The sequence below is a fragment of the Microchirus variegatus genome (genome assembly GCF_963457635.1).
Source record: "Microchirus variegatus genome assembly, chromosome: 8".
NCBI lineage: Eukaryota > Metazoa > Chordata > Actinopteri > Pleuronectiformes > Soleidae > Microchirus > Microchirus variegatus.
This window is the reverse complement of record NC_139809.1, coordinates 30,641,603-30,669,602: the sequence shown is the minus strand read 5'-3', so window position 1 is coordinate 30,669,602 and position 28,000 is coordinate 30,641,603. Positions and strand designations below refer to the sequence as shown.

Below are 28,000 nucleotides of genomic sequence, written 5' to 3'. Positions count from 1 at the left end.
AGGCAGCAGGAAGTGGGTGTGGTCTCAGGAGAGCAGGGTGGGTGGGTGGGGTTGGGGATGGGCGGGGCAGGCAGAGAAAATGATGATATGCAAACAAGAGATAGAGAGAAGAAGAAGAAGGAGGAGGTGGAGGGAGTCACACGATTGGCTCCCTGCAGAGGACGATCTCCAGCTCGCCGCGGTAGAGCTTCCCGTGGTCAGAGAGGCTCATGATGCTCTGCTTGTAGCCCGACAGGTTCTTCACGTCCACGTCCTGGACGAGAGACAGCTGACGTCAAACTGTGACCAAACTGTGCCGCTTCTTTGTTCGACTAAAACACAACGCTAACGCAGTTCAATGCAAAAAGTCGCACGTTAACGCGATAGCGGGCGGTTAACGGCGTCAACGTTAACACATGACGCGTTTCCATGACGACTGATTGGAAAAAGACGCGCGTGACGGCATGTTTTTACGTGACTCCCGATTGTTAAAATGCTAACGCTAAACTTTAAAAACAGAGGCACACATACGCAGTACACAGGTACGCTGGTTATTTGTAGCGCTGCTCTTCTCATTTAATAAACAGACCGCTCTAGATTGACTGTAAGCGTGCTAACAGGCGCTAAAGGAGCTAACTGCTAAACGGTGCCTGGACTCCGGTGCTAAAGGAGCCAACTGGTAAACATCGCCTGGACTCCGGTGCCGCGGCATGAAAAACTGCGTTACTTTTGCGTTTCCATGACGACTGACCAGAAACAGAAGCGCGTGACGTCATGTTTACGTGACTCCGGATTGTTAAAACGAGTCTCTAAAGTAACGCTAAACTTTAAAAACAGAGGCACACATACGCAGTACACAGGTACGCTAGGTTATTTCTAGCGCTGTTCTTTTTTTCCACTCCAGTTCATCTGTAGGAGGAAGGAGCTAACGGCGCTAACTGCTAAACGGTGCCTGGACTCCGGTGTCGCGGCACGTAAACATGACGTCACGCGCGTCTTTTTCCGGGCAGTCGCAATGGAAACGCTAACGTTAACGTGCCCAGCACTACAAAAAAAGCTATAATCTGAGTTGCAATCAAGTTGCTAATTGTTTAAAAAGCATGTTTTAAATCTAGATTTCATTCCGGTCGACCCACTCAAGTGAGGACCAGAGTTCGGGATGACTAAATACAGTTGACAAACACAGCATAGTAAATGGTTTTTTTTGGTGGTTAAAATAAGGAAGTATTAATCTGAAAGAAGCAGAAATGATAAAATCATCCAAAGATCATGTCTCACCTTCTTGTTTTTCTGGTAAAGGTCTCGTAGCAGAGCGTCCAGCTCCTGCTCATCGATGTAGCCATTTCCATCCTGAAATAAATAAATGAGAAATGATGTTCGAAGACGTTATTGACATCTTTAAACGTAGAGAGTTGCATTGACTGCCCACGATTGACCAGTTCTGGTTTGAAAAGTCGATTTATTATCACTAGTGCAGTGCTCGTAGGAAGTATGTATGCATGTCTGCTGCTACTTCTGTTAATGTTACGGCTAATGCTGCTACCGCTAACACTACTACGACCTTGGCTACTACTGCTACTACTGACACACCATGGCTCATACTGCTGCTTCTTCTACTTCTACTGTTAATGTTATGGCCACTGCTACTATTGCTACTGCTAACACACTGCGACTCATACTGCTGCTAATATTACAGTTACTGCTACTACCGCTACTATTGCTATTGCTAACTTGCCACGTCGCATACTGCTGCTGCTACTGTTAATACTGTGGCTACATCTACTATCACTACTATTTCTACCGATACTGCTGCTGCTAAAGCTACTATTGCTACTGCTAACACTCCGCGGCTCATACTGCTGCTGTTAAAGTTACCATTGCTACTGCTAACACACCGCGGCTCATACTGCTGCTGCTAAAGCTACTATTGCTACTGCTAACACTCCGCGGCTCATACTGCTGCTGTTAAAGCTACCATTGCTACTGCTAACACACCGCGGCTCATACTGCTGCTGCTAAAGCTACTATTGCTACTGCTAACACTCCGCGGCTCATACTGCTGCTGTTAAAGCTACCATTGCTACTGCTAACACACAGCGGCTCATACGGCTGCTGCTAAAGCTACTATTGCTACTGCTAACACACCGCGGCTCATACTGCTGCTGCTTAAGCTACGATTGCTACTGCTAACACACCACGACTCATACTGCTGCTGCTAAAGCTACTATTGCTACTGCTAACACACCTTGGCTCATACTTTTGCTGCTAAAGCTACTATTGCTACTGCTAACACACCGCGGCTCATACTGTTGCTGCTTAAGCTACGATTGCTACTGCTAACACACCGCGGCTCATCCTGTGCTGTTCAAGTCCATTCAATATTTCATGGCAGTCATTATGGAAGCACTGGTCATTCATGAATAATGAGTAAAAAAAAGACTCACCATTCACAACTCTGTAAAGAGGGTTAGCTGTGAGGCTATAAAGTGGAGCCGCTCTGTCAATTAATGAGCTATGGCTCACACTCGCGTTAAGAAGTAATTCCAAAGTTCTGGAAATATTCCCTCTGGCAGCTGACATTAAACCAATGTTCTGTTCATCTCGGCCCAGTTTCAGGAGGACTTCAGAGCTCCGGGCTTTGCCAGAATTATTTTCTAAACACCCTTCAATATTTGCACAGCTCGACTGAAGCGTCCCACACGTACGCCATTTATAGAAAGTGATGTATTCGTCCACCAGTTCTCCCGAGGATTCCAACGTGGAAGTGAAAATATATGGAATAGCCACCAGGGGGCGACTCTGCTAGTTCCAAAAAAAAGGAGTTGGTTTGAATCTTCTCAGAAAAGTTGTAAAAGATCTCAAATCTGTAGTTTCTGCACTGATTTTGTTAGACTTTGTCAGGACCAGTAGTCCTCATGGAGACCAAAACCTGGTCCTAATGAGACAGAACCTCATTTCTGAGGAACTGGTTAAGTTAAGGACTAATATTTGACTTGTGATGAAGTTAAGGTTAGACATTGACTGGTTATGGTTAAAGTTAGCGTGTGACGTCATGTTTACGTGACTCCCGATTGTTAAACTGAGCGCTAACGGCGCTAAAGCAGCTAACGGCATTAAAGGAGCTAATGGGTGCTAAAGGAGCTAACAGCGCTAAAGGAGCTAACGGCATTAAAGGAGCTAATGCGCGCCAAAGGAGCTAATGGGTGCCAAAGGAGCTAATGGGTGCTAAAGGAGCTAATGGGTGCCAAAGGAGCTAACGGCACTAAAGGAGCTAACAGATGCTGAAGGAGGTAACAGCGCTAAAGGAGCTAACGGCACTAAAGGAGCTAATGGGCACCAAAGGAGCTAATCGGCGCCAAAGGAGCTAATGGGCGCCAAAGGAACTAATGGGAGCCAAAGGAGCTTACAGATGCTAAAGGAGCTATCAGCGCTAAAGGACCTAACGGCTCTAAAGGAGCTAATGGGCACCAAAGGAGCTAATGGGCACCAAAGGAGCTATTGGCACCAAAGGAGCTAATGGGCGCTAAAGGAGCTAATGGACGCTAAAGGAGCTAACGGCGCTAATAGGTGCTAAAGGAGCTAATGGCCGCCAAAGGAGCTAATGGGTGCTAAAGGAGCTAATGGGCGCCAAAGGAGCTAACAGACGGTAAAGGAGCTAACAGGCGCTAAAGGCAGCTGAAGGAGCTAACGCAGCTAACGGAGCTAACTGGTAAACAGTGCCTGGACTCCGGTGGCGCGGCACAAAAATCTGAGTTACTTTAGAGACTCATTTTAACGATCGGGAGTCACGTTAACGCGCGTCTTTTTCCAGTCAGTTGTCATGGAAACGCATCGTGCGTTAACGTGCGTTAACGTTGACGCCGTTAGCGCCGATTTAACGTGCCCAGCACTACATTTTTTACACATTTTCGTCCCCTTTTGTGTCGTCCGTCTATTGATTATCTAACGTTACTACCTCAACGTTAGTCTTTTGCGTGAGTATGGAAGTTTACGCAATACTTCCACTAGAGGGCAGTGCCGAGCACCAAGTTGCAGGCATTAGTGACCTTTGAAGAGGTTGTTTTCATTGTGCTTGATCGAAAATAGACTGAAACACAAGCGGGTTTTGGTGGCGGTGGAATGTAAGTACATGCCCAGTACTAATAATCAGTCACTTACCTTGTCATAGAATGTGAAAATGGCATTAAACTGCTCACTGGTCAACTTGACGCCCTGCGAAAAAGAAGAATTGTGCTTCATGACCATGTAAATCGCTCACAGTCACAACCTTAATATTGACAATGACATCCGACGCAAACAGGCGCCTCTTTGTGTCGTGGCTGTTCCGTACCTGGAACTTAAGTAAGAAATTCTCCTGAACAGGCAGAAGCCTGTGGGAGAGAAGGACTTCATTAGCCGACACAATGGCTGCTAAATTATTCAAATCCATCAGCGGGCAATGTGTTTCAACATTTATACAGCGAGCACAGAAGAGCAAGGAGAATTGCACATTACCTCGCCATCTCTGACAGGCCCAGCTTCCCATCTCCATTCAGATCAAACATCCTGAGCTACAAAGTGAAGCAGAACAGAGGAGGGGAAGAAGTGAGAGGAATGCATATCTACGCTGTCGAGGTGGACGTCCCGGGCATTTCAGCGACTGAGAAATATCATTTGAATCTGTGCCTTTTTTAATTGTCATATCTCCAGGTGTTTAGCAGGGGAGACGGTGCACTTGAATTCACACTCTCTGAGTACGCCAGAGGTAAATGTTGTCATCTGCCAAGAGGGTACACTCTCTCTATGACTTTATGAACCGAATGATGGTAACCATGGATGCTTGCCTCACACAAAAGGAGGTCTGCCGCTGTGAAATAGAAGGTCCGTGATGGGCGATAAGTGGCCAACGATACATATCGCGATGCGATTCTGTGATACACGAGCGTTCAAGCTTAGAAATTTCCTTATTTTTGAAGGAAAAGCACTTTTTTTCAATGAATATAACATATATATATAATATATAGGCGCAACGCAAATGTTTTCATTTTTCAATTAAAATAACAAAAAGTATCTCGGAATGACTTGAAATATTCGCAAACCTCTTAAGGAATAATTTTAATGAATTTTTGAAATTCGGGAAATTATTTGTTTGCTGTGATGCACTTTGACAGTGAACTGACTTTAGTCTCAAAAACAAAAAGTATCTCGGAATGACTTGAAATTTACCATCTTAATAGTCGGCATCGCCCTGAACAAGGATCTGTTGAAAATATTTGCAAAACTCTTAAGGAATAATTTTAATGAATTTTTGAAATTCAGGAAATGATTCATCTATCTATCTGTCTATAAAGCAAGTTGCCTCTGTGTATCTGTAGAATAGTCGTTTACCACATTAACAATGTATAGAGTGTATTTCTGATTGATTTAATGTTATATTCATTCAAAAATAAGGACTTTACTAAGTGAGAAAGTCAGAATGAATGTGAGATCGAGTGCACATCGGGGGAACCAGGTGAAAAAAGCAAACAAAATGTGAAGTGACTCCCTTCTGCAAACACGAACAGCAGAAAGTACAGAGGAGGAAGAAGCTTCCAGGATGAAGCAAATGTGAACACATCTGGGCTGTAAACACACGACCTGCAGGACATGACGGGAGATGAAAATTGGTTGAAGCATAAGTGAGTCTTACTATGGTCTGTGTGTACTCCTGCAGCTTCTGGTCATCATAGTGTCTGTTGGCCTTCTGCAGCAGGTCTGACAGAAAACCCTGAGGACAGAGACACACGGAGACAAATGAGAACAGAATACAAAAGGAAATGTGGCGTAGCGTGGATGTTCAGTGTTCACGGCTGAGGAGGAAAAGTCACGATGCGAGAGCTAATCTGACTCGATTTTGCACGGCTCTGTTCAAAAGTACAGGTAATATCAAGTGAAGTCAGTTGCCAGGACACGACTCTAACGTCTCGTTCTAACTTAAACGTCGAGCTACTTCCTCAACATGCGTATTTTGCAACTGTGGTGTACTATGAATCATTTTATCATCTTTGATAAGAACAATCCATCCATCCTCCTGTTTTCAAACCACTTAATTATACTCTGTAGCTATGATTTCAAATGTCACTTTTTTACTGAGATGAGAAGAAATGAGATGATGAAATGAGAAGAAATTAGATGATGGGATGTGAAGAAATTAGATGATGAGATTAGAAGAAATGAGATGAGGAAATGAGAAGAAATGAGATGATGGGAAGAGAAGAAAGTTGATGGGATGAGAAGAAATGAGATGATGAAATTAGAAGAAGTGAGATGATGAAATGAGAAGAAATGAGATGATGAAATGAGATGATGGGATGTGAAGAAATTAGATAATGGGATGTGAAGAAATGAGATGATGAAATGAGAAGAAATGAGATGATGGGATGAGAAGAAATGAGATGATGAAATTAGAAGAAGTGAGATGATGAAATGAGAAGAAATGAGATGATGGGATGTGAAGAAATGAGATGATGAAATGAGATGATGGGATGAGAAGAAATGAGGTGATGGGATGAGAAGAAATAAGATGATGAAATTAGAAGAAATTAGATGATGAAATGAGAAGAAATTAGATGATGAAATTAGAAGAAATTAGATGATGAGATGATGAAATGAGATGATGGGATGTGAAGAAATTAGATGATGAGATGAGAAGAAATGAGGTGATGAAATTAGAAGAAATGAGGTGATGGGATGAGAAGAAATGAGAAGATGGGATGTGAAGAAATTAGATGATGAAATGAGATGATGGGATGAGATGACGGGATGAGATGACGTGAGATAAGTCCACCAACGAGGAAATGTACAGTTTTTAATTAAAGTATTACATCAGCAAAAGTAAAGGTAATAAGTCGTGATGTCAGGACAAATCAATACAAGTGAATGATACTTTTTTATTTATTTATTAAAGCACAATTTAGTTTGATTTAATTCAATTCTATCCATGCTCTGTATATTTAATTTTTTTTGTAATTTGAAATAAATCTACTTTATGATCAGTACAGGATTGTTAAGACAACAAATCTAATGGTGGACTAAGACTTTTGCACAGAGCTGTGTCTTTGTATAACCGATCATCCATTTGCATTATACCTCTATAATAAATATAGAAACACATTGGAAAATAAAGAATTAGAAGAGTATATGCAGCATAGACGGTGATTTACAGTGTAAACATTGCAAAGGATAGAATTATACGATATTGCACTTTATTATATTTTTGTCATGAAGTTAAAAATGCAAAGTGATGATGCATTAAATAGGCTTTTTTCCCTGGAATCATTGCAGCGAGTTCCTCTTTATGTTGCTTCCATCTTCTTCCCCCACCTCGAAGTAAAAGTGGTAGAAGTAATACGGGGCAGAGGAATCATAAATGAAGAAAGACATGATAGTCCCTGGGTAACCTGGGTAACTCATCTGCACCCAGTCAACTGGAAGAAACACCATCCCATAACAAACCTGAGCAGCCTAATCTGCACATGCACAACCACTGACCCCATTAATGCTCGTCTCCTCAGGGAGGAAGACTTTTCCTCGGCGTGAACTGACACAACATTTCCAAAGGCAGAAGAACAAGTGAGTGATGTTTGTGTGGAAGTTGTGAAGTGAGCGTTTTCTCCGTAAAGCTGAATCCTCACCTGAACAACACAATTCCCTCAGGGGCATCCACTTATGGAGCATTCCGGTTGCACTCACCTCAACTCAGATTTCCAACTTGGAAAGTCGGAGCGACCTCACCAAACCCCCGACAGTGGGATTACAATATGGCTGCGATTGTAACTCAAACACTTTACTACTTTTACAGTCGTCGTATTTGTTTGTTTTAAAACTGTTTACTTCCTGCTTCAGGCTTTTCATGCAAAGCTAACGCTGACGTGATTAGCTTAGCTGGCGTTGAGGCCCATTTATACAAAATTTTTTTAGTTAATGCATTAACGTTGACGCCGTTAGCTGCCGCATGACGCGCTTCCATGACGACTGACCGCAAAAAGACACCTGTGACGTCATGTTTACGTGACTCTACGATTGTTAAAAAAGTAACGCTAAACTTTAAAAACAGACCGCTAATGCTAACGCAGGTAACGGAACTAACTGGTAAACATAAACATGACGTCACGCCAGTCTTTTGCCGGTCAGTCGTCATGGAAATGCATTGTGCGCTAACGTGCCGCTAACACGACATTTTTTTTTAACACATTTTTGTCCATTTTATGTCCGTCCGTCCAAAGGTTATCTCCGTTACTAGCCCACGTTAGTCTTTTGCGTTAGTATGGAAGTTTACGCAATACTTCCTCTAGAGGGCAGTGCCGAGCACCAATATGAAACATGATGTCACGCGTGTCTTTGTCCAGTCAGTCTTTATGGAAACGCGTCATGCGTTAACGTGCGTTAGCGATGACGCCGTTAGCACTAAATTTTCGTCCATTTTATGTCCGTCCGTCCAAAGGTTATCTCCGTTAGCCTTTTGTGTTAGTATGGACGTTTACGCAATACTTCCTCTAGAGGGCAACACCAATATCTGCGACACGTAAACATGACGTCACACGCGTCTTTTTCCAGTCAGTCGTTATGGAAACGCGTCATGCGTTAACGTTGACGCCGTTAGCGTCGGTTTAAGGTGCCCAGCACTGCATTTTTTACACATTTTCATCCATTTTATGTCCGTTGGTCCAAAGGTTATCTCCGCTCGAGCCTACGTTAGTCTTTTGCGTTAGTATGGACGTTTACGCAATACTTCCTCTAGAGGGCAGTGCCGAGCAGCAATATCTGCGGCACTCCGGTGCCGAGGCGCGTAAACATGACGTCACACGCGTCTTTTTCCAGTTAACGTTGACGCCGTTAGCACTACATTTTTGTCCATTTTATGTCCGTCAGTCCAAAGGTTATCTCCGCTACGAGCCTACGTGAGTCTTTTGCGTTAGTATGGAAGTTTACGCAATACTTCCTCTAGAGGGCAGTGCTGGGCACCAAAATCTGCGGCACACCGGTGCCGCGGCATGTAAACATGATCGTTTCAGTCATCGTTTTACTGAGTGATTGTACGATTGACTCTATACTGCCGCCACAATTTCCGGTGGTATTGCATCCGTTTTCGTCCGTCATCGTAAGTACGTAAAGTAGCATAAATGGGCCTTTGAAGAAGAGTCCAAATAATGTACTTCTGCTATATATTGTGTTTTTTTCCCTTCTTTTTATTAGTGCCGAACAACATACGATTTAAGAAAGACAAGACTTTTACAGTTCTTTCAGCAAAAACGTAAATGACAGGGAGCGTGGTTTACAGACGGAGTGGTTGCTTCCCAAGTCGAACTTAAAATTATTATTTAGGGTTGTTGCTCTGTGTGTGTGTGTGTGTGTGTGTGTGTGTGTGTGTGTGTGTGTGTGTGTGTGTGTGTGTGTGTGTGTGTATGGGGGGAAAAAGGAAAAAAAAACACAGGTATAAATATGACTTGTGTTTGAAAACGGATGGATTGAGGTGAAAACGTTCATTTTCAAAAGTGCGTATTCACGACTTACCTTCAGCTCGTTAGCTTCGATGTAGCCACTGCGATCTGTGTCATATCGCCTCCATGCCTAAAAGACGACAGCAAAAACCAGAGAGTGAAAGAGTGAACTCTTCACAAACTCATTTACATTTATTTTCCCTACAAACAAACATTAATTCTCTACAATCCAACCTCACTTTACCCTGAACCTGCGATAAGACTTTGATTTTTTTATTTTACCCCCTGGTATGGATCAGAAATCATTCCAGTAAAAGACTGAACCATCGCTGTAATCACACAGTTTTCAATAAACTCCCAGTACACACACACACACACACACACACACACATTCTTGTACTTGCTGCATACTGAGGACCGGGTACAAGTGCTGACAAAGTGAGGACCAGCATTTCCACTTTATAAATCAACACAATTACAAATATCTACTTCATGAATGACCACTATAAAGAACTACTGGCTGCAGTACCGGAAAATGTCTGCAGGTGGAGCCCTAGAGCAAAAAGTGTGTGAAACACCAGGGCTGGAAAACGGGTTTTTGTACCAAATCGAGGATCTCTGTTAAAAACAGTATAGCATGTTTACAACCTAAGGAAGTGATTTCACTGACAACAAAGTGAGGACCGGACAAAATGTCCTCACTCTGTAAAAATGTCCTCACTTTGTTGGTTAAAAACCCCTCACTGGTCCTCAGTATGCTGCAAGTACAAGAACACACACACACACACACACACACACACACACACACACACACACACACACACACACACGAGAGACAAAGAGAGAAACGAGGGAAAGTCATTTTAATGAATGCTTTAATCTCACAAGCTGTCCCTGTCTAAAGAAGGACTTCTTATCAAAGATAGATGGTCCTCCTCCTCCTCCTCCTCCTTCTCCCTCCTTCTCCTCCTTCTCCTCCTCCTCCTCCTCCTCCTTCTCCCTCCTTCTCCTCCTTCTCCTCCTCTGGGCTCTACACTGGTTATCCATTATATATGACTCTGAAAATAGAAGGTTCTGCTTCCTCATTCTAACCCTTTAAAAACCTCCTCCTCCTCAGACTGATGAATCCTCCTCTCTTGTTTTATCTTCTCAAACTCTGCCTCTCAACTTCCCATCGACATTTCAATTACTCTGCTGCTTTCCTCTCCTTTGCCCTTTTGAATCCTCCTCCTCCTCCTCCTCCTCCTCCTCCTCCTCCTCCTCCTCCTCCACCGTCATGTAATTGCTTTCTAATTGACCATCTTTTTCAGCGCGGCAGATCTAACATGAAAATCTGCCATTTTCTTATCTTCTGAGGGCTTTTTTTTTAGGGTTTGGAAAAGAAAAGATTTAGCAGCACATTTTCTTTTTTTCTGACTCATTCATTATTCATACTTAGCGGCAGCACTAAACTTGTTTGTGCTACGTTTTGGAACATTTTCATATAAAGTCGTGTCTTTTTAAACAACCTCACAAACAAATTTAAACAACGATTTAAACAAATCGTATACAACCTCAACGGTAAATTCCCCGTCGACACCACGATATGCAAATTAGCACAGTGAACGCAACGGACGTGCTAACCTACGTCACATGTTGACAATTCCAGGGTATTCGTGTTCAAGTGAACGTTGGTACACACATCCGAAACACTGACAAAACTACCCAGATGTAGCAGAGCTATCTAACGGCTATTTGCCGAGCGTTTCGAGAGGGGTTTTCCCGCGCATGCTCTCTCGAAGCACTCGGCAAATAGCAGCTAGCCAGCTAGTTAGCTAGATCGTCACTTATTTTCTGCCATAAGTCAGTTGGATGTGTATCAAACCGACATATTCCAACACATTTCGACATTGTAACGTGCTTATTTGCGAAAACATATTACAACAAAATTGTTCCTCAGGCAGACGTGGCCGCCATCTTTGTTGAAAATAAATAAATAAATCAGCCGGCTCGCTGAATTTCGCAAAGCATCATGGGTAATTTCATCTTCCACTTTGTTTTAAAGCCCCTTACTCCCCCCTACACGAGAATGAGCAAAATGTAGGGTAACACCGATCAGGTCCTAAAACACTGGAGCGAGGGTTCCTTGTATTACAGTACACTCTTAGAAATAAAAGTGCTCAGTAGAACCATATAAGGTTCTTCGGCTTGTCCTCATAGGAGAACCCTTGTTGGCTCCAGGTAAAAGTTCCACCAAGAACCCTTTTAAAATCCTTTATTCATGAAAGGGGTTTTAAAGGGTTCTCTGGATCAAAATGGTTCTTACTGGAACCATTAGTGTTTCCAAGAACCCTTGAAAAACCCTTTCTTCGGAAAAGGGTTTTTTAGAAGTAAATGGTTCCAGGTAGAACCTCAGCCCTTGTAGAAAAACCCTTTTGGAACCCTTGTTTCTAATGGTGCTTTCACCCAACGTGTTTGGTCCCTTGGTTCGGTTCGTTTGCGTAGGTTTGAATGTAATCTCGGTACGTTGGTGTGCACCAAATCAACCGGTCCAAGACCACCCTCAGACCGCTTTATCCACCTCCACCCTACTTTTACAAACCAAATGGGACCAAACGGTCTAGTTTAATGCATTATGCGTATGAGATGAGATACGGGATTACCCCGAATTCCAACTCGGCGCGTCAGCGGCACGGAACGTCAGCTCCGCGGTTTTGCAATGTCCTCTGCCCATCGTCAATCCCCACCAGGCGCGTTATAGCAGCGCAGCGCTGCCTTGCGAGCCAGCCTTATTCACACAAGAAGCGGTGATGCCCCCAGTGGAAATCGGGGGTTAGTCCGGTTCCAGTACCCATGGTCTTCGCGGTCTATTTTGGTTCGTTTAGAGCTCCGCATATGTGAAAGCAAACCATACCAACGTTCCATTTTTCTGACTGGTGCAGACCAAAGCAAGCAAACTATAGGTGTGAAAACACCCTTAGAAATAAAAGTGCTAAGTAGAACTATATAAGGTTGTCCTCATAGGAGAACCCTTTTTGGCTCCAGGTAGAACCTCTTTATAAAGGTTCCAGTAAGAACCATTTTGATCCAGAGAACCCTTTAAAACCGCTTTCCTGAATCAAAATGGTTGTTACTGGAACCATTAGTGTTACCAAGAACCCTTTTCAGAAGCAAATGGTTCCAGGTAGAACCTCAGCCCTTGTAAGAGAACCCTTTTGGAACCCTTGTTTCTAAGGGTGCTTTCACACCTACAGCATTTGGGGCGCACTGAACGCGTTTGGTCCCTTGGTTCGGTCCGTTTGCGTAGGTGTGAATGTCATCTCGGTACTTTGGTGTGCACCAAATCAACCGGTCCGAGACCGCTTTATCCGCTCTACTTTGGTACGGTTCCTCTGGTGTGAAAGCAACCAAACCAAATGGGACGAAACGGTCTAGTTTAATGCATTATGGCTATGAGATGAGATACGGGATTACCCCGGATTCCCACTGGGCGCGTCAGCTGCGCCATTTTGCGACGTCCTCTGCCAAGCGTCAATCCCCACTGGGCAAATCTGGAAATCGGGAGAACCCTTTTTGGCTCCAGGTAGAACCTCTTTATGAGGGTTCCACCAGGAACCCCTTTGGAGGGTTCCACCAAGAACCCTTTTAAAACACCTACAGCATTTGGGGCGTACCGAACGCGTTTGGTCCCTTGGTTCGGTTCGTTTGCATAGGTGTGAATGTAATCTCGGTACTTTGGTGTGCACCAAATCAACCGGTCCGAGGGGGTGCCTTACAGGGTGGTTCGGACCAAAGCAATCGAACTATAGGTGTGAAAGCACCCTTAGAAATAAAAGGGCTAAGTAGAAACATATAAGCTTCTTCAGGCTTGTCCTCATAGGAGAACCCTTCTTGGCGTAGAAGAACCCTTTTGGAACCCTTACTTCTCAGAGTGTACTCAATGAAAGCGCTCCATTACAAAGTACTCACTCCTTTAACTTCACTGACAGGATTCATACCTCCTTTGTTTGTCACTTTTTCATGAGTCACATATTGGCCTGGACTCGTGCGGCGGCGTGAGAAACAGAAAACATGTGCACGCCTTCCACAGCGCTCCAGTTTATTCCACTAATTAGAGCACCTTCAACCACAGACGGCCCACCAAAGCGTGAAATTAGCCGCGAGGTAGAAAAGAGAGCACGCACTCTGTCGGTTTTCTCTCCACGACTCTGTAACGAAGGCTTGGTTAGAACAAACCTGTCGTCTCTAACGACGTCTCGGCAGCGAACGAGGAGGACGCTCAGGATGCGCGGTCCTGGAAAAAAAAGCGCCGATCAAATGACAGATTGCGAAGATGAGAAAAGGAAATATCCCGGCCCCTCAGACGCTCGCTCAGTGGAACACAGTCTTACCGCCATAAACTCGGCGCTGGAGCTGACAAACTGTCTGAAGCACAGCAAGAAGTTCTCTTCAGTCGGGAGAATCTGGGCCAGCTGGAGGGAAACAGACGACAGGGAAATGGAAGCACAAAGATGGTGAGTGTGGGAAATGTCGAAGAAGGACAGAAGAAACGACGACTGGCGGAGTTTCTCTATCTGCCAACTCTGACTCAGACATGAATAATAGAGAGACGTAACCTGGAGTTATTTTCAAAAATGATGTTTTTTTTTCTGTTTTCATTATTGGATTCCCCCCACCCCAACCCCCCACCCCCCACCAGTACACACAGTAATTGAGGCTGAAACTCATTTGTAGATTTTCCAGGCTGCTGCTGCTGCTGCTGCTGCTGCTGGTGGATCGTTGATATTGCAGCATCTCTTTCACATCTCACTCTTTGAAATTGTAAAATCGAGGGGAAAGCAATATCCCCAAATGATGGTCCACGGAGACAACGGCGGAGGCTGCGTTTACGCGGCTGATGGAGAGGTATTGACCGGGTTTCTGTAAACCACCGCCGGCTCTACGCTCTCCCCGTTTTATTACTTTGGGTGAATTCCAATTCCTTGCTTAACCCTCAATCTCAAAAATGCGCTCCCTCTAGTGCAAGTGCTGTCCCGATTCTCAGAAAAATTAAGTTGAGGGGCAAGTTTAAGGGCTGCATCGCCCTCAATATTGAGATTTTCCGAGACCACCCTTGGGAGCAAGGGCTACCCAGAATGCATTGTGGTGTTTTGACATAACAAAGATGGCGCCGAAAAAGCAGTGAAACGATTACGCTACAAATGAAGTATTTTCTTTGTTAATAGAGATATAAAAATGATGAAAACCATTGTATTATCTTAGTTTAGGCCCATATTATGGATTACTGACGTCATTGTTGCGTAACATTTATTTTTATTTTACGATCTTTTGTCAATAGTCGGCCGGTGTGGTTTACTTTTCAATAAGTCGTGGTGTGTGGTAACTGTCAGCTGAATATTTGTATGAGTATCATCTTATAACTAACTGACAACCTAATAACTTGACTGACAAACGGATCGTAGTAAATAATCCTGACGTAAATGTGTTCTTCTTCTTTTTATGGAGTTGACAGACTGGACGCAGCTTTGGCGTTATTCTGCCCCCTACAGTCTGAAGACGTATCTGCATTTAAGGGGTGTCCCATTTCTAAGTGACAAAATAACCCTCAACACTTGGTTTTGAGGGCCAGTTAAGATTTAAGAAAAAAAAAAAAAAAGTCCAATACAAGCAAAAAACAACAACAACTTGTTAGCAAGAGTCCGTTAAAGCCTCACCTCTGACATCTCAATTCGTCCATCTTTGTTCTTGTCAAACTTCTGCATGAACTCCTTCATCTTTTCTCTGAATGTGGGGTTTGACGGGTCCTGGAAAAGATTTGTACACAATTAAAGTGAAACTGTTAGAAAAGTTGAGTCCAGGCAACAAAAAAAAACCCCAGTAAATATAACGTGTTGTATATGGTTGATAAGTCACCACAGCTATAGCTAGCATAACTACTTTAAACGCTGCAACGAAATAAAAACCCTCTGCGCGCTTTACAACTGTACCTGCTCCTCCACATGTGTACACTTAATTCAAAATAAAGTGTCAGAGCTTTTCTGTGTGTTTTAAAAGACACATCAATGGTACAAAGGTGGCCTAGCTAGCTAGCAAACTAGCAAAACTAGCAACAACAGTAGTGTAGAAGCAGGTACGGAGTTACTGTACCCGCTAGCTGAGAAGTCTTTGTACCACAAATGTGTCTTAACAAGATTTAAAAACACACAGAAACGCTTATTTTGAATTAAGAGTACATGTGTGGAGGAGCAGGTACAGTTACTCTGTACCAGCGCCTACACTACTGTTGTTGCTAGCTTTGCTAGTTTTCTAGCTAGCTGGGCCACCTTTATACCACAAATGTGTCTTAACAAGATTTAAAAACACACAGAAAACCTCTGTGTGTACACTTTGAATGAAGTGTACACATGTGGAGTAGCAGGTACAGCTAGCAGGTAAAGTTACTCTGTACCTAGCTAGCTGGGCCACCTTTGTACCACAAATGTGTTTTCGCCGGGCGTCAATACTTGACGTCAATACTCGCGGTGGCGCTACTCATATGAGCATGAGGGTAACTCAGGTGGACGTTAAAGCGGGCTGAAGAAGACGGCGTTAGCGATCTGCGTTAAGTTAAACGTTGAGCGACTTTCCACAGTCTTTAGACGCTGGACTCACCACTCCTGCTCCTCTTCGGGCCACCTCCAGCTCCCTGAAGAAGTTCTCCAGCTCCTTCCCCTCAATGTAGCCATTACCTGGGACACAAACAGACCATAATGCACACAGGGTTCTCAGCATTATCGCTGATGTGATGTGATGTGATGTGATGTGACCACAGTGTCAGTATTGATTCAAACATGAGCCTTTTAGCAGAATCGCTCTTCCGTCTCCTCTGGCTCCATAGATCAGAATATTGAGCGATCACTGATGGAAGTCTGCGTGTGTTTCGCAGGGTTTTTACGCAAGTAGAGGCTATACATGGAAATCTGCTTCTCTAGGACTGTGAAGGTGATGATGATCCACAGGCGGCTCAGCTTAGCTTAGCTTAGCTTTACTCCGAGGAAATCAATCGTGTCATCAGTGGGAGATTCAGCAAATAGGACGAGTCGATATGGATAACGGTGTAAAAACACAACAGTGTGATGCAGCAGAGGAGGCTGTGCAGGTGACTGCTGAAGAACCAGAGGAGTTGATTACACTAATCCAGTGTTTCCCTGGTCCTCAGGTAACACTGTCCTGCCATGTTTTACGTGTTACCCTGCTCCAACACACCTGATTCAGATCAAACATTACATTTAAAAAAACATTTTTTTTAACAAAAGTTGAAACATATTATTTTTATTCAAAGAAAGAAAAACGATTAAATATTAATGTTATCAATAAATAAATAAATATTATTTTTTTACTTAAAAAAACAAACCAAAAGTTGAAACATTTTTTTATTAAAAAAATACTAATAAAAAAAAAGAAAAAAGATTAAATATTCATTTTATTAATGAATAAATAATTATTATGATTTATTTTTTAGAATAAAAAAACAAAAGTTGAAACAATTTTTTAATAAAAAAAAAATCATATAAATATTATTTTTATTTTTATTAAAAAAGAAAAAAAGACAATATGAATTTTGTTTTATTTTAAGATAATAACAAAACATTATAATTTATTAAAAAAAAAAAGTTGAAACATAATTTCTCTATTAAAAATCTAATAATACGTACAAAAATATATATATTTATATATAAATATATATATATTTTTTTTAAGTTGAAACTTTTTTATTTTTTTAAATATATATGTTTTTTTAAGAAGACAAAAGTTGAAACAAAATTTCGTAATTTTTTTTTTTTTTAAACAAAAGTTTAAATTATTAGAAGAAAAAAAAAAGACTGAAGTTGGTCGTCAGGCTTCTGCAGAGTTTGATGATGATTTGAATCAGGTGTTTTTGGAGCAGTGTAACATCTAAAACATGGCGGGGCCGGGAAAACATTGTACTAATCCAATGAAAATGTTTTATAATTGACATTTTTGCTCTAATTTCTGTCAAAGATAATGCGAGCAAAGATGCAGGCGCCCCCTTGTGGCTCTTCAAAGTAAATCTCAGGGCTGAACGTTAACAATAACAATGATATAGTGCTTTGTTTTATATAAAGATTTGCTTTGTAGATAATTACACATTACAGAAACAATATTTACCCTATAGTTAAACTGATTTTTCTATAATCTGCTTTGGCCATTAATGATTTAGTAATTGGTCTATTATTACAGATTACACGGGGCCAGGGCTCATGAGATCGTGTCGATAATGAAGTGTTTTTGTTTTCTGACCCAAAGCACGAGTCGAACGTGAAACTGATAAAAACATCTTTCACTGCAGAAAACACAGCGATCGTTAGCGGCCGCTCGTGTGTTTACGAGTTAGCGGAAAAATATCACGACCTGAATCAGATTATGTAAACTGTGAGATTAGTGAGAAGGAGAAAGTGCCTCCGTCTCCGTCGGATGAAGACGTCAAACTTTTTCTTCAAAAGCGCCTTCACTCTGCGAGGACGTGTCCGTCGCATTCGTCTCTGTTTTGTGATGCCAAATTTAGCCCCAGGCAACAAACTGTCGTCCTTCTCATCCTTTTTTAAAAAATTCATTTAAATCTTTATTCCTGGTGTTTCCGGCCCTGACAGTAACTGTTGTGTGTGTGTGTGTGTGTGTGTGTGGGGGATGGGGGGGGGAGGGGGCTTCACCCAGGTACGCTGTGAACCAGCGCCAATGTTCCATCAACACGAGCTCGGACAGATGGCTGCAAACGATGTGAGGAGCTGCTTCAATAAAACCCTGGAAGGCAGAGCTGCCTCATTAAACCCTGACAAAGATTATTATGGGCATCACTTCCTCTCCTCTGCCTCCTGCCTCTAACTCACTGTCTCATCTTCCATCTCCCTGGAGCTGAGCCAGCATCTTAGCAGCTTTGTTCTGTCCAAGTCTTCATGCATATGTGTGTGTGTGTGTGTGTGTGTGTGTGTGTGTGTGTGTGTGTGTGTGTGTGTGTGTGTGGTGTGTGTGTGTGTGTGTGTGTGTGTGTGTCGGCGATGTTATCTAAACTCGTGAATAGCAGCTCTGCTGTTTCAGTTAAGTGGGACAGTCCGGTCTCCCTCCTGTGGATCTTTATTGACATTTAACACCCTGGACACAAAAGACCTGTGCTTGATAATTAAATAAAAAAACAAAAAAAAAACGTGATTAACTACAAAGCAAGTGGCATAAAATCATCTCCAATAAAAATAGATTTATGGACGGATTACACCGTAGCGCTATACCATAATAAACACAGATCTATGTGCTGCATTTATTTATGTTTTTTACATTAAATCCTATAGAGTGTAAGCTGCAGGGACCATAACCTACCAAAGTGCTAATATGTATGTGTGTATATAAATATATATATATATTTAATTTTTTTTAAATTTGTGTTCATATATCTGTATATGTATTTTTTAAATAGATGTATATAAACATATATTCACAGCATATGTATATACTTTTTAATTTACGTCCATATATGTATATATACACATATATGTACAGTTTATGTTTATTTTTTAATATATGTTCATATACATATATATGTAAATTTTTTAATATACGTTCATATATGTACATATGTACAGTATATGTATATTTTTTAATATACATTCATATATATGTGTATGTTTTTTTTAAATAGATGTTCATATATGTATACATATGTATATATGTATACATATATGTACAGCATATGTATATATTTTTTAATTTACGTCCACATATGAATATATACATATATATGTACAGTATATGTATATTTTTTAATATACGTTCATATACATATATATGTACAGTATATGTATATTTTTAATATACGTTCATATATATGTGTATGTTTTTTTTAATAGATGTTCATATGTATATATATATTTACATATGTGTACAATATATGTATATTCTTTTATTATACGTTCATATGCTGACTGAGTGCCGCATTGATTTCTACGATGCGGCAGAAACGGACCACTATATATATCGCAACTCTTATCGCAACCTTTAAACTCTAGAGGGCAGCACCGAGCACCAAGCTGCGAGCCCTTTTCATTAAAGAAAACTTTGAAGTAAGAGTAACAGAGTTGAATACACTCGTATAAAACAAACAAGGGGGGACAAATTTGACCAACTTCTTGACTTTCTTGCACAAAATTCAAGCACTTTCAATGACCCAAGGCAATTTTCAAAAACGTTCAAGGGCCTTGAATTTTCAAAAAAACTTTCAAGGGCCTTGAATTTTCAAAAAAACTTTCAAGAGCCTTGAATTTTCAAAAAAACTTTCAAGGGCCTTGAATTTTCAAAAAAACTTTCAAGGCCCTTGAATTTTCTAAAACACTTTCAAGGGCCTTGACTTTTCTAAAACACTTTCAAGGGTATTGAATTTTCAAAACAACTTTCAAGGGCCTTGAATTTTCAAAAAAACTTTCAATGGCCTTGAATTTTCAAAAAAACTTTCAAGGGCCTTGAATTTTCAAAAAACTTTCAAGGCCCTTGAATTTTCTAAAACACTTTCAAGGGCCTTGAATTTTCTAAAACACTTTCAAGGGTATTGAATTTTCAAAACAACTTTCAAGGGCCTTGAATTTTCAAAAAAACTTTCAAGGCCCTTCAATTTTCAAAAAACTTTCAAGGGCCTTGAATTTTCAAAAAACTTTCAAGGGCCTTGAATTTTCAAAAAACTATCAAGGGCTTTGAATTTAAAAAAAACTTTCAAGGGCCTTGAATTTTCAAAAACACGTTCAAGGGCCTTGAATTTTCAAAAAAACTTTCAAGGGCCATGAATTTTCAAAAAAACTTGAAGGATTTCAAGGACTTGGTGGAAACCCTGTCAATCTTAACTCATGGATTCGGGGATAAATACGACACATTTTCTTTCATTGGGGACCCTAAAAGTATCGCCTGTGACCCATCTGTGGGTCCCGACCCAGTGTTTGGGAATAACTAAACTCACATACTCAGTGCTGGTGTCAGTGTGATGATACTATAAAGACATTTACAAAGAAAACTTTGAAGTAAGAGTAACAGAGTTGAATACACTTGCATGGTGTTATAAAGTCCTTTAGTTTCACTTTAACGTTAAATGAATAAAACTTTTTTGCACCAAATGCCAAAATAAAAGCCTCCCTTCACAGAATCACTTAGCTTTTCTCTGCGTCTGCACGGACCACGTTTTACTTTTCTATTTCTGATTCTACAAAAAAAGTCGACCTCAACACAAGAAGCCACTCAGACGAGAGGACGACTGAGGCCAAAGATCTGCATATTTAAAAGCAGACGAAGTGCATTTGCCTTTCAAAGTAAAGTGCAGCCATTTTCTATTCAAATGTTCTGTGGTGAGTTCAGCTCAAGGTGTGGAGTTTGCTCCGTGACCAAAAAGTGACATTTGACTTATATGTGGAAGATGGAGGAGGAGGATGAGGAAGATGAGGAGGATGAGGAAGAGGTGGAGGATGAGGAGGATGAGAAGGATGAGAAGGATGAGGAGGATGAAGAAGATGGAGAAGGATGAAGGAGGGTGGAGAAGGATGAGAAGGATGAGGAGGATGGAAGAGGAGGAGGAAGATGAGGAGGATGGAGAAGGATGAGGAGGATGAGGAAGATGAGGAGGATGAGGAAGATGAGGAGGATGAAGAAGATGAGGAGGATGGAAGAGGATGGAGAAGGATGAGGAAGATGAGGAGGATGAAGAAGATGAGGAGGATGGAAGAGGATGGAGAAGGATGAGGAAGATGAGGAGGATGAAGAAGATGAGGAGGATGGAAGAGGATGAGAAGGATGAGGAAGATGGAGGAGGATGAGCAAGATGGAGGAGGATGAGGAGGATGAGGAAGATGAGGAGGATGAGGAAGAGGTGGAGGATGAGGAGGATGAGAAGGATGAGGAGGATGAAGAAGATGGAGAAGGATGAGGAGGGTGGAGAAGGATGAGAAGGATGAGGAGGATGAGGAGGATGGAAGAGGAAGATGAGGAGGATGGAGAAGGATGAGGATGAAGAAGGATGGAGGAGGATGAGAAAGATGAGGAGGATGAGGAAGATGAGGAGGATGAAGAGGATGAAGAAGATGAGGAGGATGGAAGAGGATGAGAAGGATGAGGAAGATGGAGGAGGATGAGCAAGATGGAGGAGGATGAGGAGGATGGAGGAGGATAAAGGAAGATGGAGGAGGATGAGGAGGATGGAGAAGGATGAGGAGGAGGAGGAGGAGGAGGAGGATGAGGAGCTAACAAATTAGCTCCACCTCTCTCTCCCTAATCTAGACGGTGGTTTTGTTGTTTTTAACGAGAGCAGGAATCACTCGCTTCAGCCAAATCTGTTCATGCACCATGAGGTGAATTTGATTTGCAAAGCTCGATATGTAAACTACTGCTGCATCAGGAGGACGTGAAGAAGAAGAAGAAGAAGAAGAAGAAGAAGAAAGATGGCCGACGTCCACGTCCACAGAGTTACTGCAGATTAATGTGACAACTTTCTACCTTTCCTCTTCGCTCTAGTTTGATTTCCCTGTGGAGCATCGTCGTCTTCTTCTTCCTCAACAACACATCGTGTTTACACTCAATTCCCAGGAGTGTGTGTGTGTGTGTGTGTGTGTGTGTGTGTGTGTGTGTGTGTGTGTGTGTGTGTGTGTAATAATTGAAGATCTAATAATCTGACAGTCGCTGATGTTGGTTAACGTCGTCACAGTCTTAATCTCAATAATCTTAATCTCTGATGGTTTAATATGTCAATTCATGTTTCATGCGTGTTATTTTAAAACATACACACATTAATCCAGGGTTTGGGCGAAATCAAATTTAAGGACTTTCCAGGAACAGTCAGTCTTTTGATTTTTCTTGGGTGAGACAGAAATCATTTACGCTCCTAGTCCACGTAACTTAACCAGTGCATCATCAAGCATGAACCAGTAGGTGGCGTCGTAACAAATAAACAAGGGGGGACAAATTTGACCAAAAATATCAACTTCACATATTTCTTGCACAAAATTCAAGCACTTTCAATGACCCAAGGCAATTTCCAAACACTTTGAAGGGCCTTGAATTAAAAAAAAAAAAAAACTTGAATTTTCCAAAACACTTTCAAGGGCTTTAAATTTTCCAAAAACTATCAACGGTCTTGAATTTTCAAAAAAACTTTCAAGGGTCTTGAATTTTCAAAAACACTTTCAAGGGCCTTGAATTTTCAAAAACACTTTCAAGGGCCTTGAATTTTCAAAAACACTTTCAAGGGCCTTGAATTTTCAAAAAAACTTTCAGGGGCCTTGAATTTTCCAAAACACTTTCAAGGGCCTTGAATTTTCAAAAAACTTTCAAGGGCCTTGAATTTTCAAAAACACTTTCAAGGGTCTTGAATTTTAAAAACAACTTTCAAGGGCCTTGAATTTTAAAAACACTTTCAAGGGCCTTGAATTTTCAAAAAACTTTCAAGGGCCTTGAATTTTCAAAAAAAACTTTCAAGGGCCTTGAATTTTCAAAACACTTTCAAGGGCCTTGAATTTTCAAAAACACTTTCAAGGGCCTTGAATTTTCAAAACAACTTTCAAGGGCCTTGAATTTTCAAAACACTTTCAAGGGCCTTGAATTTAAAAAAAACTTTCAAGGGCCTTGAATTTTCAAAAACACTTTCAAGGGCCTTGAATTTTCAAAAAAACTTTCAAGGGCCATGAATTTTCAAAAAAACTCAAAGGATTTCAAGGACCTGGTGGAAACCCTGTCAATGTTAACTCATGGATTCGGGGATAAATACCACAAATTTTCTTTCATTGGGGACCCTAAAAGTATCGCCTGTGACCCATCTGTGGGTCCCGACCCAGTGTTTGGGAATGACTAAACTCAACATACTCAGTGCTGGTATCAGTGTGATACTGTAAAGACATTTACAAAGAAAACTTTGAAGTAAGAGTAACAGAGTTGAATACACTTGCATGGTGTTATAAAGTCTTATAAAAAATAAAACTTTTAAAAAATCTAAATCGTCTCTTTTTTTGGCCGTTATTTTTGCACCAAACGCCAAAATAAAAGCCTCCCTTCACAGAATCACTTAACTTTTCTGTGCGTCTGCACGGACCACGTTTTACTTTTCTATTTCTGATTCTACAAAAAAAGTCGACCTCAACACAAGAAGCCACTCAGACGAGAGGACGACTGAGGCCAAAGATCTGCATATTTAAAAGCAGACGAAGTGCATTTGCCTTTCAAAGTAAAGTGCAGCCATTTTCTATTCAAATGTTCTGTGGTGAGTTCAGATCAAGGTGTGGAGTTTGCTCCGTGACCAAAAAGTGACATTTGACTTATATGTGGAAGATGGAGGAGGAGGATGAGGAGGATGAGGAAGAGGTGGAGGATGAGGAGGATGAAGAAGATGGAGAAGGATGAAGGAGGGTGGAGAAGGATGAGAAGGATGAGGAGGATGGAAGAGGAGGAGGAAGATGAGGAGGATGGAGAAGGATGAGGAGGATGAAGAAGGATGGAGGAGGATGAGAAAGATGAGGAGGATGAGGAAGAGGTGGAGGATGAGAAGGATGAGGAGGATGAAGAAGATGGAGAAGGATGAAGGAGGGTGGAGAAGGATGAGAAGGATGAGGAGGATGGAAGAGGAGGAGGAAGATGAGGAGGATGGAGAAGGATGAGGAGGATGAAGAAGGATGGAGGAGGATGAGAAAGATGAGGAGGATGAGGAAGATGAGGATGAGGAAGATGAGGAGGATGAAGAAGATGAGGAGGATGAAAGAGGATGGAGAAGGATGAGGAAGATGAGGAGGATGAAGAAGATGAAGGAGGATGAGCAAGATGGAGGAGGATGAGGAGGATGAGGAAGATGAGGAGGATGGAAGAGGATGAGGAAGATGGAAGAGGATGAGGAGGATGGAGGAGGATAAAGGAAGATGGAGGAGGATGAGGAGGATGAGGAGCTAACAAATTAGCTCCACCTCTCTCTCCCTAATCTAGACGGTGGTTTTGTTGTTTTTAACGAGAGCAGGAATCACTCGCTTCAGCCAAATCTGTTCATGCACCATGAGGTGAATTTGATTTGCAAAGCTCGATATGTAAACTACTGCTGCATCAGGAGGACGTGAAGAAGAAGAAGAAGAAGAAGAAGAAGAAGAAGAAGAAGAAGAAGAAGAAAGATGGCCGACGTCCACGTCCACAGAGTTACTGCAGATTAATGTGACAACTTTCTACCTTTTCTCTTCGCTCTAGTTTGATTTCCCTGTGGAGCATCGTCGTCTTCTTCTTCCTCAACAACACATCGTGTTTACACTCAATTCCCAGGAGTGTGTGTGTGTGTGTGTGTGTGTGTGTGTGTGTGTGTGTGTGTGTGTGTGTGTGTGTGTGTGTGTGTGTGTGTGTGTGTGTGTGTGTGTGTGTGTGTGTGTGTGTAATAATTGAAGATCTAATAATCTGACAGTCGCTGATGTTGGTTAACGTCGTCACAGTCTTAATCTCAATAATCTTAATCTCTGATGGTTTAATATTTCAATTCATGTTTCATGTGTGTTATTTTAAAACATACACACATTAATCCAGGGTTTGGGCGAAATCAAATTCAAGGACTTTCCAGGAACAGTCAGTCTTTTGATTTTTCTTGGGTGAGACAGAAATCATTTACTCTCCTAGTCCACGTACATCAAGCAGTGCATCATCAAGCATGAACCAGTAGGTGGCGTCGTAACAAAGAAACAAGGGGGGACAAATTTGACCAAAAATATCAACTTCACATATTTCTTGCACAAAATTCAAGCACTTTCAATGACCCAAGGCAATTTCCAAACACTTTGAAGGGCCTTGAATTAAAAAAAAAAAAAAACTTGAATTTTCCAAAACACTTTCAAGGGCTTTAAATTTTCCAAAAACTATCAACGGTCTTGAATTTTCAAAAAAACTTTCAAGGGTCTTGAATTTTCAAAAACACTTTCAAGGGCCTTGAATTTTCAAAAACACTTTCAAGGGCCTTGAATTTTCAAAAAAACTTTCAAGGGCCTTGAATTTTCAAAAAAACTTTCAGGGGCCTTGAATTTTCCAAAACACTTTCAAGGGCCTTGAATTTTCAAAAAACTTTCAAGGGCCTTGAATTTTCAAAACACTTTCAAGGGTCTTGAATTTTCAAAACAACTTTCAAGGGCCTTGAATTTTAAAAACACTTTCAAGGGCCTTGAATTTTCAAAAAAAACTTTCAAGGGCCTTGAATTTTCAAAAAAAACTTTCAAGGGCCTTGAATTTTCAAAACACTTTCAAGGGCCTTGAATTTTCAAAAACACTTTCAAGGGCCTTGAATTTTCAAAACAACTTTCAAGGGCCTTGAATTTTAAAAACACTTTCAAGGGCCTTGAATTTTCAAAAAAAACTTTCAAGGGCCTTGAATTTTCAAAAAAAACTTTCAAGGGCCTTGAATTTTCAAAACAACTTTCAAGGGCCTTGAATTTTCAAAACACTTTCAAGGGCCTTGAATTTTCAAAAACACTTTCAAGGAGGAATTCAAGGACCTTGTGGAAACCCTGTCAATCTTAACTCATGGATTCGGGGACGAATACGGCAAATTTTCTTTCATTGGGGACCGTAAAAGTATCTTCTGTGACCCATCTGTGGGTCCCGACCCAGTGTTTGGGAATGACTAAACTCAACATACTCAGTGCTGGTATCAGTGTGATACTGTAAAGACATTTACTGGATACCAAAAAACAACCATGTCATGTCGAAGACGTAGACGATTTAAACTGCCGTATCAGTATCGGTCGAAGCGTCCAGAACGCGATATATATCGGACGTTTCCTGCTCGTCACGATGTATCGATACAGTAAAGATGACACCTTCATCAATACTGAGGGAAAAACGGTGACAGTGACGTCGATACCAAACGCTGTCGTGTAAATCGCTAACACACGAGACGCATCAGCCATCGATCAAGCGGATATCGATGAAGCAGCGAGGAGCATCGTTTGCAGCCAATTAGTTATAGGGCAACGTCTGGAGTGACGTCGTTATAGTGACGTCGTTATAGGTCATTTATACCAGAGAAGAAGAAAAGGACGAATGAAATCAGTTAAATTGATTTGAAATCTTCTTGAAATCCAGAGTGTGAGTAAAATCTAAACGTGTGTTAAACAGAGAGTGTGTTTGAATACTGTGCTTTATTATGTCTTTTAATAGAATGAGGTATAAATAATATATCTGCTGATGCATTTAACTCATCAAATATTCATCTGGACGGAGCAAAGAAATGAAGGATTTTCTGCTTTTTTTAATGCTGACACTGTAGCATGATTTCAGTGAAATGCCCCTTTATACATATATTATTATTAATATTATACATATATATGTATGTATTTATATATATTTTCCAATATATGTATATGAAATATATATAACAAAGTATAAAAAAATTAAATATAGCATATATACATATATATTTATAAAGTGACTTTTTCGGTTCAGATGGATGTTTTTTACATATATATCTATATATAGATATATACACATATGTCTATATGTGTGTGTATATGTACATACATATATCTACATATATATATTTTTAAACATCCATCTGAACTGAAATGTTTCATATATATGTACATGTACATATATATGTACATATATATATTAACATCCATCTGAACTGAAATGTTTAATATATATATGTATATGTACTCATATATGTACATGTACACATACACACATATATATATATTTTAACATCCATCTGAACTGAAATGTTTAATATATATACATGTATATGTACTTATATATGTACATGTACACACATATATACATATACATATATTTAGATTTTTTAACATCAGTCTGAACTGAAAGAGTCACTTTATAAATGTTGTCTTTAATTGATTTTTAATTAATAAATACATTAATCCATTATTTATTCCAACAATAATAATAATAATAATAATAATAATAATAATATCTGTTTCCCAAACCTCAAAAACATCTGTTTGTTTTGTCCCACAAGTCAAAAATGATTCATACGTTATGGTTTATTTCTAAGATGCAGCAAATAAACCCGGGAAAATACACATTTAACACACTGGAAATGAACATCATTCATTTGGTTATTGACTAATAATGGATCAGTTTCAACTTAATTCAGCACATTTGCCCTCGTCCTCTGCCTGATCATTACCTTAAAACCTTAGTAAATGGTCCAGCGTTATTTTCTCTGCCTGATTATTACCTTAAAACCAGACATTCCCGTTTTCCTGCTCCTTGTCTGATTTGACACGGACTGACTTCCTGTGTTAAAGCTGTTAAAGCCTGACGGTCTTTGCAGAAGCTGCATGTGTGTGTGTGTGTGTGTGTGTGTGTGTGTGTGTGTGTGTGTGTGTGTGTGTGTGTGTGTGTGTGTGTGTGTGTGTGTGCGCGTCAACTTTTATGAAGGGAATAAAAGACGATAATCAGACTTAATAAGTTAATAATGAATCAAAGAAACTCTTACCGTCCGCGTCGAAGTGTTTCCAGATGTCCAGGAACTGTGACGCGGTGACCTCGGCCAGGTGAAGGTGAGGAGGCTGCGGCTGCGGAGCTTTGTTCGCCAT

The 28,000-nt window shown here is 40.9% G+C and overlaps 1 protein-coding gene across 3 annotated transcripts; it reads right to left on the bottom strand.

Moving 5' to 3' along the window:
• Positions 1-136: 136 nt before the first annotated feature.
• Positions 137-28,000, bottom strand: calb2a (calbindin 2a; the record flags this gene model as incomplete). Of its 3 annotated transcripts, none has more annotated exons than XM_083893594.1 (11): positions 137-256; positions 1,258-1,329; positions 4,138-4,191; positions 4,310-4,349; positions 4,474-4,529; positions 5,648-5,725; positions 9,511-9,567; positions 13,808-13,888; positions 15,131-15,220; positions 16,068-16,144; positions 27,901-28,000. In XM_083893594.1, the coding sequence occupies 11 exons, from the start codon at positions 27,998-28,000 to the stop codon at positions 137-139; spliced, it is 825 nt and encodes a 274-aa protein (XP_083749720.1). The 3 variants fall into 3 exon arrangements, with proteins under 3 accessions (XP_083749720.1, XP_083749721.1, XP_083749722.1); XM_083893595.1 differs by having other exon boundaries at positions 137-253; XM_083893596.1 differs by having other exon boundaries at positions 137-253; positions 1,270-1,329.